Below are 19,169 nucleotides of genomic sequence, written 5' to 3' on the forward strand. Positions count from 1 at the left end.
CAGATGGAATGTTTTTGACTTTGACAAATGATAAACAATGATTTCATTAGTTTTTAAAAAATATTATTAACAATAATCTAATTACGTATTTACCAGTTTTAATAACTTTTCAAGTACCGTAAGATTTTTCTAGTGCTGTGGGTGTTTTTAGCAAATTAAGAAATGCCGTTTTTGTGATCGGCACTATTTTCAAAAGGTTATTATTACAGTTTTTTGTATGAAAGCGGCCTGGCTGTTTTTAATAGAACTTACAATTGACCTTGCTGCGCCCGATAACACTGATATCTAATTTGTTCAAAATTGTGGACTGGCTGCTTTCTGCATAACAACGTTCAGTTATGGTTTCCACGCACCTCTACCGAGAATGATAATCAAGATCTAAATTATTTTGTAAATTGAGTTTTTTTACAAATATACTGAAGAAATATACCCAATAAATTGATTGTATATTTGTAGAATTAACCTGGATTTCATAATGCCTGTCTAATGTATTGACATGTCTTTGATTTTCTTTGTTGTATTGCTTCTATTATTTGTAACTGTGTTATTGTTGTTTTTCGTTTTTATTTGTTTAAATTAGACGCTGTCCGTAAATTTGTTAAATAAATAAATAATTGGAAATTATTGCGTCCGGCTTGTATGAATCGAAACAGTGTGTACCGCGCGAGTAGTAGCAGACAAGATTATTTGTTAATCATCATCATCATCTTCCTGCCCACAACGAATGGTGCATAGGGAACTCCATTGCTACGCAAGAATATGCCGTCGTGCGTACGATTACACTGCGACTGTAAACAACTAAATTATAGAATGACCAGGGCCGCGATTATGAACGGCTATCTTCATCGCTATACACTGAGACGGTATAAACTAATATCGATATTTATGTACGAAAGTGCGTATATTTGTTTGAAAATTCAAAATACCTTTGTCGATAACCGGTAATTGAACATGTTTGGAAAAATAAATTATAAAAATATTATATTTTTCATACAGATAACTTAGTTTTACTCTGTAGATAAAATTGAAGATAAATTTTAGCTTCCCATCATAATACGTACCCAGGGTTTTTATTATATTTAACACACATTACTTAAGTCTTTATTCGACTGGACACGGAATATCTTTTCGCAATTCATGTTTGAATATTACATACATAATTTTGTCAAATTACTACCTGGTATAGGATATAACAGCTTATCACGTTGCATAATTTAATTATTCACCTATTTTTCATTGTATAGAATGTCCTACGTTGCAGTTTAATCGGACAATGGGGAGTTTTAACAGCTTTCCGTTTTACCCATAAATTTGCGGAGTGACATTTGTGCTGCGCGTCTTTAAACATAAAACAAAATAAATAACCTTAAATTTTACAGACAATAATAAATTATAATATTTAAAAACATAACGATACCATTTTGCAAGTACGAAACACGTGGAAAATGAAAACTTTTAATCTTGTTTAAAATTCAGTTATAAACTAAAAACTCGAAAAACGTTTTACGTTGAAACCTCGTTTTACACAGTTTGGAACTAATGTGGTCCAAAAATTTATTTAACAATTCATAATAGTAATAATAAGTAATTTCAAGTCAGAAGTCTACGCCCTAGACTATATGTCTTTTAAGACATAGCTAACACCATTTATTTTTTATTTATTTTTATTTATTTCGAAAACAAACAGATAAACAGGTTAAATTAATATTAATAAAAACTAAAAAATGTAAACATAATAGGGTTTGCCATGCAATAATATGTATTCACTAAATAATACCACTATAAAGCTACGATGGTTTAAACTATATAAAGAACACTAACCCGGTTGTGGTCCCGTGGTAGTATTGTGGACTCACCAAAGGTCCCAGGTTCAAATCCCACTCCACCACAACTTGATTCCTATTATTCCAAGTTATTTACGAATTTAAGGAAATGGTCTGAAAATTTAAATATTTGAGTAAAATTTAGGAACCCTAGTATTTTTTTTTATTTTTTATTTTTATTTTTTATTATTATTTTCAATTTTAATTTTTTGTTTTTTACAATAAACATAATAATAAAACAGAGTATAAAAAAATAAAGCCTAATTACATATCAATGAAATACATATTAATAGAAAAATAGTAAACAAAAAAATCCCACAAAGGCATGGCCTGTTCGTGGGTATACAAAAAAATGTTAATGAATTTTAGCTCCTATAATAAATAATGGACAGTTAAATATTTTTGTATAACATAAAAAGAAAAAAATACTTATTCTGTAAAATATAATATGGTTTTTTTTTATAGTAATTAAAAAAGGAAATAAAAAATATTAAAAAAAAAACACAAAAATATTCCTTATTATTAAAGGGCAACAAAATAAATCATAGAAAAAAAGAGTTCATATCTTTAGTTTGAATCCAGGATAGTGCATGTTTTTTAAAAGAAGGAAAATTTTGAAAGTTTAGAATCGATGAAATATTATCAGTAAAAAAAGAATTAAACATTTTTGGGCCTATAAAATATGCATGTCTCTGTGCGAGTCTCGTTTTACAATGTGGTATTTCTAACACACTTTCTATTTCTCTTTGTATATTAAAATAAAGGGAAATATGGACAAAACAAGGAGATAGTGGAAAGGAAACGGAGAAACTGATAGTGAGTGTTGAAGGATGATTGAAGGGAAAGTGGGAGTGGAAAATTAAATTTGATTTAATGATTAAAAGTAAGAAAATATACTTTTTTTTATATAAAGAGATCTACCAGCATCGTATTTTTTTAGAATACCCTTTTTACACGGAACTACTGGGAATGTATCACCGGTGTCAGACCTGGGCTTGGAGGGTAAAAACTATTTACGAGGACCCGTCACAATAGATCTTCACAGGTCGCAGTGACGTCAGGAGCTTGCATAGCACTGACCCCCACCACTAGGAAAAAGAATAAGAATCGCCTGTGTCAAAAGAGGTTCCAGTGTATTTTGTTATGTAAATTTCTTGCGTTTATAGTAAACATAATATGAACGATAAATGAACGATAATTAATTACTAAAGTTTTTTTGTCTCAAAATATTTCAAATAATTTCTCAAGTACTATGTATGTCGTAACGAGGAAGTTCAGTGCTGTGGGAAATTGGATATAAAATATGTTTTCTTATGCGCGGTAAAAATTACAGCATTTATTTAGTTGTATGGCGAAGTTATTCGAAATTGTATTAACTAAAGACTGTGGTAAATAATTCCTTTACGCGCGGTGATGTAACATCGTGTTACCACTAGTAATAGACGGAATATTCTAAAGTTCGGACATTTGAAAAAATAAAAACATGGAGAAATACTGTTAAATAATTCCTTTTCCATAATGTATGCAAATAAACATAAAATTAAGCCTAGTTAGAGCAAAATAAATTAAAAATCATAAAAACGCCGCTTATCTTACGCGCGTGCGTCCCCCATCACTGTCATCAACCGACTGAAGTCTGAATCCTGAATTTGTTTTACACAACACCCCCCGCAAAACAGCGTCTCTGTATTCCTTGTTATGAGTTCTATCTTCGTGCTCTCTCTTATACATATGTGTCACTGAATTAGTGGACAAAAATCGCAAAGCAAGGATAAATATTTTTTGTATTAACATCCAGCATAGTTATACAAATTTTACTTTTCAAATCCGGTGTGAAGATGTCCATTTAAGGTTAACAAAATAAAAGAGTTTATCATTTTGAAAAAGAGAGAGATGTATCAAGTCTTGTGTCCTATGTCGACTATTGTGACATCACAGGAACCACAAAAGTTAAAAAATCTTATATTTAATCTTAATTTATTAAAGTCTAAAAGGGTTTCAAAAAAAGGATTTTGTCAAGTGTCTTTGGTATGGGTTACCTCAGTGAGGACACATTATTTTAACGTTTTATGTGTTAAATAAAATAAAGATTAATGAATAAATACAAATGTGTTTGTGTGTGGTGTGGTATAAATGCGTGATATACATATGTACGTAGCTATATCTATGTCGTAGATGAATAAACAAAAAAGATTTTCTTTTGCCGATTTTAATTTGATTTGATTTGCTTCACGATTTTATATCGTTTTGACATTTGAATTTTGAAATATTATTATGTCACATATTTCCGGATTTGAATGTGAAATTATTTTTTTTTTTACCGTTTATTGCATAGTAAAAAAATATTAGGTATTATGTAAAAATAATATTTTGTAATTTTCCAATCAATGGTTTTATTATAATTTTTTTTTATCAATAATAAAATGAAAATTATTGATCGCTTTAATTGGTAAATGTGGTTTGTTTGTTCGTTCTACTTTCATTTTCACGTCACTTTCTACCATAAAAGCAAATGGGACGTAATCTTTTGGTCGTTATCTTTATTATTAGCTACTTTATTGATTCGTTAATATCACGCTATTTCCCCGAAGGAAAGGAAAGGGCAGATGAATTTGATCACTAGTCATTAGAGACGATGTTATGTAAGCCACGATACTGATAATTGATAATTGTGTGAGGAAATCATCAGAAATATTATTTTAAGCATGTTCGAATTTTTAAGTACGCAGAATTAGCGGAATTATTGCTAAAAGCAATATCTTTTTTGAAATTTATTTATTAACTTAACTTTTTGTACAGAATGTTAATTTTACATTAGCGAGCTTTTTGCTAAATGGCAACTTCTTCCAGCCAACAAAGAAAATAGAAATAAAAAAGCTAAAGATATACAAAAATATAAATAGTTGTATTTTTGTATAAATAACCATAAATCAATACTTTTACACAATGTAAAATAGGAATTTAGAGGAAAGAGGTCAAGGGAGATATAAAGGAAGAGAAAGGAGATGTTTCTTTAGACGTGATTTAAACAAAGATACTGTAGTAACATCTTTGATAGTGGATGGGAGACGATTTCACAGTTGAGCCGCATGGACACTATGTGAGTTAGAGAAGAAAAAGGAATTGTGGATGGGTATTTAATGGGTGCTTTGAGAATTAGAACGAAGAGGTCAACCCTGAACGTTGAAAATTTTCACGGAAGAATACAGTAGCGTTAAAACTATGAAGTATAGTAAAGAGAAGTGAGAGGGAGTGATAGTCTCTTCGTTGTCTAATTTTGAGCCATTTTAGTTGCCTACGATAATCAGAAATATGGTCAAATTTCCCAAGACCGAAAACAAACCTTATGCATGTATTCTGAAGTTGTTTAAGTATATCGAGTTGCTCACAGATTAAATCAGTCATGGAAACATCGGCGTAATCTAGAGCGGGTAGTAGTAATGCGTGTACAAGTAAGCATTTAGTATTAATGGGTAAGAATTTTTGAAACCTTTTTCCGGCCACCCAAAAACCAAACTGGTCAAAAGAAGAGTCAGTCAAAAATAAGCCAAAAAACCTTATTAATAAAAAAAAAATCAACTGATTTTCAGTGGGAAGATAAGGCTTGCACATATAAACTTAATAAAAGCACATTATTTTATACATATGAATGGATGAGGAATGTGGAATCAGGTTATGAGTTTGGTAGGAGATGAGAAGAGGAATCAAATAAAAGAAATGAAAACTTTTTTCTATAAAACTATTAAATGAAGGGATGTTAGGGTTTTAAGGATGTAAAGTAATGTTTCAGGCGTTTCTTGAAGGTGGCCAGAGAAGGAGCATTTTTTTGTATGAAGTCATTCTAAAGTCTAGCACCTTGGACAAAAAATGAATTGCTAAAAATAAGAACATATAGCCAGTAAAACATGGATGATAAAAGCGAGTGATAGGAAGGGATGGAGACGTTTGGAGGAGAGAATAAGGCTGTAGAAGAAGAGAAGGATTCTTATTCATATTTTCATTGATGAACTCATCACAATTTTCATCCCTTCGTAAAAATGCTATTTGAGCGTATTTAAATAAAATAATAAATAACATTATTTTTCTTGTTTCAGTGGTAACTGGTTCTACTGACGGGGTTGGCAAGGCTTACGCAAAAGCGGTAAGTAAAAAAATAAGTCATGTAAAATATTTGAATGCGCAACTTAAAAATTACACATGTATTTTTTTTAGTATAAGGGGCCTCCGTGGTGTAGTGGTTTAGACGTTTAACTCTCACAAGGTTTTAGGTTCGATTCCCGGTGAGAAAATAAAAATTAAATATGATTTTTTCAAGCATGGGTAATTCAACACTAGTTGAGCCTCCAGGCCTGTTGCGGTAAGAATGATTTATTTTTCAAATTAGTAAATGTCATTGTAAATGCATTTGAACAGAAAAAAAAAACGAAACATGGATTTTCGATTTATATAAATATTTCATCGTCATAATTCCCTTTCCGCACCTAATGGTGCATAGGACACTGCATTGATACACTTATTGCAGCGAAACTTATTTTATGTTACGTAAAGGTAAGATGATCAGTCTTACGCTTCAGGTACCAGTACAGGGACCGTGAAATATTCTCGTGTAAAAACACCCCTTTAAATATTCAGTTCCAAAAACACATACGATGTTTGCTCAGAGGAACTTCTCTTTTGTGGCCCCAAAAGTGTTCAATATTCTGGATGAACATATTAAGTTCTCCAAAACGAAGACCATTTTCAGGAGGAGTGTACAAATCTGGATTTTGTCTAAGGGAGAGACCATTACAGGAGACTGCTGCGAGATATACGTAGCGAAATGTAAATATTTTGACATTTCATATGTAGTGTTCACGGATGTTCAATTGCGATCGCAAATACGATAAATAACCATGGTGAGAAATTGTTATCACGTCGCTTGTTAGCACGTCGGTAGTTATTTGTGATTGAGATACTGTTTTATATTTTATCCACGATCTTCAAAAGCAATATTTGTGAACAACCGCATCCTTTGACAGGACTCTCACCCCTTTAAACTTCAGTTTAAACTTAATCCTGCCACATTTATTTGACCTCCACTGTAAAATTATCCTCTGGTTGAATTTAACTAGACATTCACAACCGGGCATGGGTTCTATGGTCGATGCCAAGTTAAGCGCTAACCGATGGTTATGTTGGTAAATTTGCACAGCCTAATCTGCTGGCTACGGTTGACCGACGATGGACAGTCGGCTTTGAGGATGTAGTCTAGTTCAGAATACAATACAGTGCTTGAACTGAAAGGGTAAATAACCCGGTTCGGAGCATATTTATTTATCAAATTTCATTTGTAGGATATACGCAAGAGTTGGTAAATGAAACCATTCCCTTAAAAATATCGTAAATTCCAGATATCGGGTGGATTCCACAAATTTCCCACTGCAATGATAATCCTTTATGCAAAGTGATTTTTTTTACCAAACATGAATATTATATTTTTTTTATTATTTATTATTTTTTTTTTTTTTTGCACCACAACAGGCCAGGAGGCCCAATTACAGTGGTGTATTACATCACAGAACACCCAGGCTTGAGAAAAATCAGATTTTTATTTTTTTTGTGTTCTCACCGGGAATCGAACCCGGAACCTTTCGTGTGTGAGTCAAGCGTCTTGACCACTACACCACGGAGGCCGCCTTATTATTATGTACATATATGTTTTTCGTCATCCAACATTTTATTTCAAAATGAAATTTTTACCATAAATGTTAGTAAATATTTGTCGGTTGCTGGTTTTATATATTAACTACAAATTGAATGTGATGCATTTTGAAAGAAATGAAAGTATGACTAAATGTGAAATGATGATGAATAGAGCTTTACTGAACAAATAGAGGAATTTGTGTATCGGGGAAGTATGTTTCCTAGGGATGGAATGACTGAAAAACATATTGAAAGGAGAGTGAAGGCCGGGAACAGAGTGAGCGGAGCACTTAAATCAACCTTGGCAAATAAATGTTTGTCGCAAGAGGCAAAAGGAGCAGTTCACAATGGAGTCCTGGTCCACGACCCTGGTGATGAAAGTAGGCTGAATGCTGTTGAAATGCGATCTCTCGGGCGAATGTGTGGTAAAAATGCGTACGATAGATGAACAAAAGTAGAGATCCATACATTATGTAAGGCTGATATTAGCATTTTCGACGAAATCAAGAAAAGAGCTCTGCGCTGGTTTGGACCTGTAGAGCGAATAGACAGCGAAAGAACGGCTAAGAATACTTACAATTTTAAATGTTGCCAGATGCAGAAATAGAGAGAGACCGAAAAAGACATGGCATGACCAAATCCAACAAATAATTTTAGATGGACATGTTAAAAGAAGTGGAAGAAGCAAAATCTGTATGAAAATATAGAGTGATGTGGCGTTCTATCCCCTCTGCCTAATCCCATGGGGAAACAGCGTGATGGTCGTGATAGCTTGTTTGTTTGACGATATACATTGAATTTTGCATAAAAGTATAAGAGTATATCGTGTCCTGTCAAAGAAACGGGCGCGTCTGCAAATCGGTATGTATAGAAAAGTCGGCAAGTGGTTATTTACAAATATTAACTTACACTTATTGAAATGTTTGGAAATGTATATTTTTTGTATTGCTGTTGTTTTTCTTAATAAACAAAAAAATAGGCAAATTAGTCAAAGTCATGTAAATGCCTTAACTTCCATATTCATTTCTCAATAATATTTTCCGCCTCTGTTGCAATTAATTTAAATAATATATACATGATATTCTTCTGTTTTTTTCAGCTCGCAAAGAAAGGATGTGACGTAATTCTCGTCAGCCGAACGGAGTCGCGACTGGAGGAGGTGGCTGCGGAAATTGGTATTTATTCCATTCAATATCCTAAGAACACTTTACATATGCACACAAAGCCGGGAATGATAACGTGTTGTATGTGAGATTCTCAATATATTCCCGCAAGTCCTTGGGTTTGAGTGGCTTTGAAGCTTGAAAAGGTAATTCTCCCTTTGTAGACTCGCACTGCAAAGAAAAAAATCTAAATTTTACGTCTCTAATGGGATTTTTCCCCTTGCTGCTCGATTCATCTCGGAAGTTTATTAAATTTGAATTCATTTCTGCTAGAACAAAGCTGTTATTTGAGTGATGAGATCTTTATATTATACCTTGAAATTCAATGCATGTTCAGAAAGTACAGTATTGTGCGAATTAATGGAATAAAATTCTTTGTAATCATAAAATAGGTTTTTTATTAATATTTTGAGTTGCCGGTGACGTACAATCATTGAATAATTTTCTATTTAATAGGTTGTATGTCCTATTTTTGTTTTTATAATAGCCTTAACACCTTTTGGCATGAAATAAATTAAAATTCTGCAATTTTCTTTTATTCTGTCATCTCGAAACCACATCTGAATAACAAGTTCTACCATCTTTATCTTGGTAGTGCAGTCAAATTTTTGTATCCCAAATTTACAAATCGCCCACAAATTTTCTATATAGCTAAGGTCAGGTAAATTTCCAGGCTAGTCTAAAAGAGTTATCCTTTTATCATTGAAATACTTAAGCATAAAATTCGATATGTGACAAAGAGCCCATTTGAAATACTGCCCTACCATAAGGACAACATTTACTCAGTTCGGAACTCAAGTGCTGCTCCAATAGAGCTTTATACTTTGAGCTATTAATATTTTTTTCTATTGGTATCAAAAAAAAAGAAAAAAAAACACCCCCAAAACATCTTCTCCACAGAATATTTCACCGTTTGGTCAATATGAACCACAGTAAGTTTTTCATCCTCACCCTTTCTAACAAATTTTGTGCGATATCCTTGCACGAAAAAGTAAGTTTCATCTAAAAACACCACCTTTCGTTCATTTGGTATATTTTCTAGCCCAAATGAGCCTTTGCTTCATCATACGTGCTGTCAGGAGTTGTTTTTTCTGTGGTCAAATTTATTTTCTTACAGATTTAATGAGTCTTCTTCGTACTTTTGAGTCATGTATCATCACCCCAGTGGCTGCCAAATCTCGTTTAAGTTCGTAACTTGTTTTTATGGGGTTTAATTTACTATTTCTGATTTGAAATATTTCAACTCGGACTCGTTTTCCGGTTTCTTCCACATTTCCCAATTATCTTTGCTTCAACTGACCCTGTTTCTCTTTTTTGCTTAATAATCTTCCTCACTGCTCCCTGACTCATAAGACATTCATTTGCAATCTTCTTCTGAGTCATTGATGTATGCTTACTTAAGGTTTTATCTATGATCTTTTCCCTTTTCCTTGGCGTGATATCCATGATTTAAACTAACTCAAAAACAGTGTTTGATATGCAAACAATTTATAAAATTAGTCCTTAAAAAAAAAAAGATAGTACACCAACAAACACAAACATGAGCTTTTAGAGAATTAATGAACCGTAAGTCATAATTTTTGACAGTAAACAACTGTCAAATTGACATATGAGGGTTACTTTATGAAAAAAATGACATAAATGACTCTTATTTCATCAATTCGCACATAACTGTAAGTGTAATAGATTTCAATATTTTTTTAGAAAAGTATACGTGAAAAAAAAATACAAGACATTTTTAATTGTTGACTATGTTTTCACATAATCGTAGTCCCGTTCAATGCATGTTGTGATCCGTGACACAAGCTTCCTTATGCCCTCCTCAAAGATCTCGCCGTTTGGATTCAAAACTGACAGCCATGTCAGAATTTTATTCGACTTCAAAATCTACTTATTTTTCTTTCGTATTTTAAATAGATTTACATTACAATGGGCAGTTAACAGAGTTATCTTCTATTGTTTATAAAGTAAAATAAAATTTTCTGTGAGAAAAATAGATTATTTATTTAAAATATATTTTTGAACATGTTTAATTACAGTTTTTCGATTACTCAAATTTTAATACAAAAATACATATTTTTTTACTGAAAATTTGATTTTACTTAATAGTCAATTGATGACAAATTTGTCAACTTCCTATTTTACTCAGGGCTCATATTCTAATGGGAAGCTAAAATTTATTTTCAATTTTATCTGCCAATTAAAATTAAGTTCTCTCTATAAAAGTTTAATATTTTTTTCTAAACATGTTCAATTACAAGTCACTAACTAAGATACATTAAATTTTCATGCAAACATTCACATTTTTGTACATGAATATTGATGTTACTTTATACCGGGTGGATATGTATTGATGAACAAAGCGTTTGTAATCGCGACCCTAAAGCTGCCAAAAGTTTTTTGGAATTTTATGATGTGTGGTAAATATTTTTTTCGTAGTAATTTTTCTATATTGCGTTTATAAATAATATGTAAAAAAAAAAATTCTGTATTGGCGGCCACCGTGGTGTAATGGTGAAGACGCTTGACTCGCACAGTTCCGGGTTCGATTCTCGGTGAGAACACGAAAACTAAATGTGATTTTTCTCAAGCCTGGGTGTTCTGTGATGTAACTCACTACTGTAATTGGGCCTTCTGGCCTGTTGTGGTGCGAAAAAAATTATTATAATGTGTTTTTTTTTAACCTTAGTAGATTTTATTCTTATTCTGGTGAGGGTCAGTGCTATGCAGGATCTTGACGCCACTGCGGCCTGTGAATATCTGTTGTGATGCGTCCCCGTGAATAGTTCTCGCTCTCCAAGTCCAGGTCTATAAAGAGCCTGGCTACTGTGTAAAGAACGAGAGTTTACATTTTGGTTAATCCCCCCTTTTAAGCCCAGATCCGTAAAATATCTGGCTATCAGGTAGGAAGCGACCTCTTTAACATCTTCAGGTTCAACTAGTGGTCCCCCGAAAATAAGGCTCTATTTTTATGTAAAGCATCACATTTGCATAGAGTGAGTGTAGGTGTTTCCTCATCTGCACTGCAGAACCTACATCTAGAAGTTTGGGAAAGTTTCATTCTAGCGCGGTGTTTGTTCAATCTGCAGTGCCCAGTAAGGGCTTTAGTAATAACCTTCACTTGCTGAGGCTGAGCTTTATAGGGTTAAAGGAAACCTTTGCGAGTACCCTGTTATCAGTTCCTTCCCCCAATCCTGGTGATGCAAAAAATGTTCATTTTCTGATTTATTGATAAAACTTATTTTTTATTTGCAGAAGCGGAGTTCAACGTGAAGACTAAAATAATCGTGGCCGATTTTACGGAAACTGCAGGCGTGTATGAGCATATTGAGAAACAACTGACCGGAATGGAGATCGGAGTTCTTGTCAACAATGTGGGTGTTTCGTATCCCTATCCAGAGTACTTCCTCAACGTTACCGACAAGTAAGTACTTGTGATACAACCCTGTTTTATCTCGCAATACCTGTTTACGATATAGAATTGACTGAAAATATAAAGAGGGAGATGGGAAAGGAGATGGGAAGGAAAGAAGAAAAAGAAAGAAATAACTCAAATATTTAGAGAGTGATATTTCAATCTTGATTTAATTGTAAACAAAGAAGGGGCGACTCTAATATTAGTAGGTAGATTATTCCACAACCGAGCAGCCACTACTGTGAAAAAGGAAGCGAGAAATTAGAGCGATGATAGGGAATTTTTTATTTTATTTATTCATTCAAAATTACACTAGTTTAAATATGAATGAACTTATTAAGGCTTTTTAGGCTATGCCCGTGTCAAGCTACAATAAATAACAATAAAAATACATAGTAAAATTAATTAGATTAAATTACAATGACATGTGATACAATAGAATAACAATCTAGAAAAAAAATAAAAAAATAGTAAAATTCCAAAGAAAACAATGTAAAAAAGATAATCAAAAATGATTTTTAAAATATAAATTACACAAATTAAGAATGACACATAATCAAATAAACAAAATAATGGTATCATTAAAATCAACAAAATAATAGTAAAATATAGTAGTATTAAAAAAAAACAAAATATGAGTATCATTGAAATCAACAGAAAAATAATATATATATATAAACATAATTTAAATGATAATTAATATATGTTTTCTAGAATCTCACTCAATACTAAAGTAAAAAATATAAGAAATAAGAGAAATAAATCATATGCCAAATAATAGTACGTACTAAATTAAATTATAAAAAAATACATAATGAAAAAACATAATAATATAAATATTAAAGCGGTTCTCTCGTTACTAGAAAGAAGAGATAGTCATTGTTATGATAAAATTTGGAAAAGCTCTCTCAAATAAACAGGCGAAGTGGAATTATTTAAAATACTGTAAAGAAATGATGGAATGTGAACGTTTCTTCTATGCCTGATACTGAGCCAGTGTAGTTGCGTGCGATATTCGGTTATGTGGTCAAATTTGCAAAGATTAAGGATAAAACGTATACAAACATTCTGCAATAACAAACTGTGTAACATTCACCATTCTGCCTTTATTAAAACATCTATACTCCTTCGATTCTTCCATCTGTTGTCGTTTGTGATCACAAGTCATGAGTGATAACATCACTTGCTTCTTGAATGTTTGACGTTGTTCTGGGAACACATCGACAGAACTGTTTGGTAAGGTTTTGTTGTTCTGTTCTGTTCTGAGGTCCTTGGCAGAGGAGCAAGGAACCCGACGTCGGTTTTTATTTTCCCACAGCTAAGACAGCAGACCTTTAATATTACTATTTTAAAAAACTTTTTTTTAAATTTGTGATTCTATGACTTTTATATTCCGTATGCATTTCATGTAAAATAGGATTTTCCACATTAAAAAATTAACTTTCTCCGGATCAAGTAAAATAATATTATTTTTATCACCATCGGGTTGATAAAATACCGTTGGTTTGTTTTCGCTGTATATGCGAAACTGATCAAACGTTGCACACACGCGATACATGCTCTCGGGATACTTTCCCGCAAGGATGTAGCGGTTGAGCGTGTCAGCAAACACTGACAAATGCATGTCACCCCAGCGACCCGGAAACGGGAACTTACAGAATATTATCTATTTGATATTCCAAAGATGAGAGGGAATTTCGACGTTTTACAAACGACTGTCTAAGGAATTATTCTTGCACGTTTAAAATAATAACAGTTTTAGTTCAGTAAGTTTTATGTACTTTTTTGAATTTGGAATGTTTAGGCATTGTTCAATTTATTTTATTTAGGATAGTGAAATGCTGTTTTTGATATCGAGAATCTTCAGATAATTTGTTTAATCTGGAAGCTTACTTTAGAAGGAAATAACCGCAACTGAATTAAAGAAGTTAAAAACAGAACATTCTTATTTGTATGAAAAAGTTAGCTGGAATTATCGGCTAGTTTCTTGGCTCACTGCTGGCGCTAGGCACGCTTAATAATTATTTTTAATTATGTGAATGATTTATAAAAAATCCTAAGTATTCATTTGTTTTTCTGTAAGTAAAGTTAGTATTGAACTTTATTGTGGACCGACAAATTAAATTGCAAGCTGCACATAATCGCTCATATGGACGATTCGCCTTAGATATTAAACATTTCAATCATCAGAAATATTGCTTCTGCTAAAATGATGCAAAGTTTATTTATAATATCAATATGATCCAATTTTACTCAAAATATAAATTTAAATGTCCCTGTAAATAACTTTACCAGAGCGAAATCGGATGCGTTTTTCTACGCGCTCAGAAGCTTCGGAATCCTATGACGATTATTGAAATGAAATTGCAATGTCTTATAACTGTATATATCTACATGCATACTATCATATGATGCATTTTTAGTTTATTCTCCCGATCCACAATATTTTATCTTAAAAATAAAAAAAAAGATTTGAAAATAATAACAAAAACTTATTAAACTGCGAGACCGGCCTTTGAGTAGGTTTTTTAGAGTAAATATAATATCAAAAGGTTAATATTTTAATTGAAGGTACCAAATTAAACAATTCACGTGCAGAAATGGCTAAAAAATATAAAACACTATTAATACAGGCCATTTTTTAAATATATTATCAGTCATCCTAGATATTATTTCTTGAATAAGAGATCAATGATTACTTTAGAGAAGTGTTTAGATATTTTATTAAACATTTTCAGAATAATATAATTTAACGTAATGGAGTTACCTCGTAAAAACATTCATATTTTCATAATTTGGAAGGACATTGAAGGACAAAATTTATTTTCTAGATATAAGTTAAGGATTAGATTTCCTTTGGGGAGACAGATTTGATTTGGGAACTCTTTGATAATTCTTCAATAATTTGAGCTGGTTGTTTCATGTAAATCTAATATTTGACTTCGTTCTTTAAAATACATATTTATGTGCTTTACTATATTTTTAAATGATGATTTTGTGTCTGTAACTTATTTATTAAAAAAAAATAGTATTTAAATATTTGCGATAAATAATTTACCCAAATATTTTTTTTTTAGGGCCATTTTTTACAAGTTGTAAATAACTCACTATTAGAAAATGGGAATCAAGTTGGGGTAGAGTGGGATTCGAACCACGGACCTTTGAGCCGTGAGTCCAAGACACTAGCCAACGAGACCACAACTTTCTTTTAATTTTTTAAAGTATATTTTTCGTCTCAAATCAACACAGGACATTAGTCCCATGAAGTTTGGGCTTCTCTTAATAAATGTATAACACATAATTTTTTTAAAATTTATAAATAAATAAATGCTTATTGCAATCATTTATCAAACACTATGATTGTAGAGATAGGCGTTTCCGTTTTTTTTTATAAGAAGTAGAAGTAGTTTTTTATAAAAACAGTAATCGTTTTACAAATTAAACTGTTTTGTGAGAATAAATACCACTTCTATACGATTAGAGCCTTATGCGCAACCCGTTATGAATAAGGAAATTTTGATGAACTTCTTGTACCCCGCATAGTCTAAGGGTTGCTTAAACGAATACGCTTCCGAGTTGAGTTAGTATTGAATTTTGTGTGGGGTTATGAAAATATAATTTAATGTTTGTTGCATTCTCTCTCTCTGGATGACGGGATGCCATTTATGTATTAAAGTTTAACTAGTCCAGAGATGGGCAACCTTTTTAGCTTAGCTTGACACGAGTACGGTGCCATATCTTGAAATATTAACATTTAATATTTTAGAGATGATAGCCAGTGCTATACAAACTCCTAACGTCACTGCAATCTGTAAACAGTTCTCGCCCTTCAAGCCCAGATCTATAAAGATCACGGCTACTGTGTGGAAGACTAGATTTGCTAGATCTCCCTTCCAAACCTAAATCCCTTAGCATCGGGGTATTAGGTGGGAGGCGAGCTCTTTGACATCAGGTTTGACCAGTGGTCCCCCGAGGATGAAGTTTGTTATATGATGTAAAGCATCACGTTCACATAGAATGTGTTTAGGTCTTTTCACAAACGTACATACATTAAAATAATATTCTGAGTAATGCCATCGCTCGATTTTTCAAAGAGCAAAAGTGCTCAGTAATAGGTTCATAGAATTCAAAACATTTTGTTTTTAGGGGCACCTAAATTCGTAAATTTGGACTTCAAGTCGACGAACTCTTGAGCCCAGATGCCGTCTTAAAAGTCTGCAAGTTGCAACTGCAAATCGTTACATTGCATTTATTCGAAACCATTAAACTTCAATGTGCTGTAGACCAGGGGCGAACCGTGTATAGAAGCGATTATGCGCAGCTTACCATTATATTTGACAAACTATAATAATGTTTTATTGTAACTTTATTTACAGAAAAACAAATAAATAATTAACTTTTTTTAAAATCATTTCCACCGTTTGTATTTTTATCCTAATATAAATATAAATTTGAATAAAGTGCGCCCAGCGCCTGCGGTGAGCCAAGAAACTAGCCGATTATTCCAGCTTATTTTTTCATAAAAATAAGTATACTATATTTTTAATGTATTAACCCCAGAGCGGGTTTTTTCTCCTAGATTAAACTTGCAAATTACACAAATTATTTAAAGATTATTTATTTGGAAAACAGTATTTCAAACATTTTTTCTTAGGGAATATTTTTCTTAAAGAAAGTACTTTTGACATAAGACTATAATTACTTTCATGCGTCATATTGCAGGACATAAAACGCTCCGCGCGGACGTTTTTAGCACTATTAATTACTAGAAAAATTCGGCCAGTTGACATTTTAATTGAATACCTAATATCGACTGAATTCATAGTGGTAATTTTAATTCTTTAATGAATTATATATTAAAGTTTTGGATAATATATAAATATAAATATATATATATATTTATATATATATATATATAATATAATATATCACGAAGTTATATAGTTCGAGTTGATTTCATGGATGATAGTGGTTGTATCACACAGAACCACAGAAAAATATCAATTTATAGTATATATTACTTACATTATATTATGTACCTCCTATGTAGGTAAAAATATATGATTTTTTTATGGCTTACCTCTAAATAAAATCACCGTTCGCTACTGCTGTAGACTACTACATCCGAATATTTAACTAGTTAAATGGTTTGTTCTAGGATTCTGAATTGGTTGAAACTTTTATTGTTGTAACGAGTTCACTATGTACCGGTTTTTTTTTTTTTTTTTTATTTTTTTATTTATTAATAAAACATATAAGACATGAATATCATGATATTATATTCCCAGGAGTTGTACGAGAAAACTCATTTGGGACGGTACATAAAAAAAATAGTACATTTCTTGTAACAATACATAGTATACAATTAAACAATAAAAATTTTAACAATCTATGAACTTAATATTAAAAAAGGAAAGAAAACATTTAAACAATCTGTGAACTTAATATTAAAGAAGAAAATAAAAACATTCAAACAATCTGTGAACTTAATATTAAAAAAGAAAAGAAAAACATTTAAACATTCTGTGAAATTAATATTAAAAAAGAAAATAAAAACATTTAAACATTCTGTGAACTTAATTTTTAAAAAAGAAAAGAAAAACATTTAAACCTAAAACACAATATATAGACTATTCACAGAAACTGAGCTAAAAACTATCACTTTCAAAAAGATTCAAGAAATAGGTCTTCATTTCTGGTCTTTGTGATTTACCACTCGACATTTCATTTTTTCATTTTCTGTATTCACTTGCTTTATTTCTTGTTTTTCAAAATATCTTGACTTGATTTGTTATGATCGACCGACATAAGATCTTCAGTCAAAATTAAAATTAATTTAAATAAGTTAAAAGTCACTTTGAAACGCTCATAATTAAAGGTTTTTATTGTTAAACCAGAAGAGTTAATTAAAATAAGTGTTCAATAAAATACACATTAAAATAAATTGTATAAATTTGATAATTTGCTATTATATTATACAACTTATATGTAAGAGTTCTTCAATGTAAGCCATAAGAACTTTAACTTATAAACAGTAAAGGAATTACAAAAATATAAATATGAAAGATCTTAAAATCACTTACTATAGTCAACAAACCACAAAACTACTCAAGTTTTAATTTCTTATATTAGTCAATGGCAATATTATTCCAATGGACAACAATCCGATATCTCCAATTGTGTTATTTTTTATATTTGAATAGTAATGTGAAAAATGGAACAAATTAAATGTCGCAGATCGCTAGGCCGAGTCACTACGACGCGAGCCATAAAATGCACCCGAGTACAGCCGAACGTAATCCGACACAACCCAACCGTAGGTTTCAGCTGAGCCGGGATTTTGGCCGATTCTTGGTCGGAAGTTAAACTATACCCCAAACACGTTTTATTGGCCGAAACTGGTCAAAACCGAAACCGTAACTGAGGTTGATCACTATTAATTGGCAACCTCTAGATACATTATTCCCTTCAAAGGTCGTAAGCACGAGGATGGATATGGTGGCCAGAGTTACCAACCTATAGATTTATAGTCCATATAAAAACCTGGAGCAAGGGAGATAGTCGCTGTTGTCAATAGATTTTTATCGTTATTTTATTATGTGAGATGCTTAAAAATTGATTTAATTTCAATTGAATTCGGTGTATCGGTAGATTGCTTCCAAAACCGGTTAGCGTTGGCGACGCTGCTTCTGGCACGCGTGGCATAGGTTGCCCGTCACTGCACTAGTCGGTTGTAGCGTAACTCGATTGGCCGTACTGCACGGTCTATTAATGCTAAACCGCGCGTCCCACGGGCTCCGCACATTCCCTTTGTGGAACCATACAGATTCGCTTAACACCAGCCAAACGTTCCACGCGAGAAACAGAATGCCGTCAGTCATAAACTTTAACGTTATGTGAATTGCGCGGAGATTTCAGTCAATTTATTGAGCGTGTGCTTTGAGAGTATCTACATGTGTATGGAACTTGAATACTCTAGTCAGAAACCTTATTTATTTACACACGTGTATCATTATTGCACTTCGAAAAGAAATAATTGATTACATATTTAAAGATTCTAGTAGAGATAAACAAATCGGGTTGTGG

General features: G+C 32.0%; 1 protein-coding gene across 1 annotated transcript in view; it reads left to right on the forward strand.

Annotated features, from left to right (window-relative positions):
* The first annotated feature begins 4,621 nt into the window (after window positions 1-4,621).
* The window catches only part of spidey (hydroxysteroid 17-beta dehydrogenase 12 spidey), a 42,921-nt gene continuing 28,373 nt past the window's right edge, over window positions 4,622-19,169 (forward strand). Inside the window, exons 1-3 of the mRNA XM_088226680.1 lie at window positions 4,622-5,964; window positions 8,605-8,680; window positions 11,924-12,092. Coding sequence (XP_088082806.1) covers window positions 12,016-12,092 — 77 coding nt within the window. The 5' untranslated portion in view covers window positions 4,622-5,964; window positions 8,605-8,680; window positions 11,924-12,015. The remainder of the gene's footprint in view (window positions 5,965-8,604; window positions 8,681-11,923; window positions 12,093-19,169) is intronic.

This window comes from Micrasema longulum, unplaced genomic scaffold, assembly GCF_059751315.1.
Source record: "Micrasema longulum isolate JH-2025_06_02 unplaced genomic scaffold, ASM5975131v1 h1tg000460l, whole genome shotgun sequence".
NCBI classification, from domain to species: Eukaryota; Metazoa; Arthropoda; class Insecta; order Trichoptera; family Brachycentridae; genus Micrasema; species Micrasema longulum.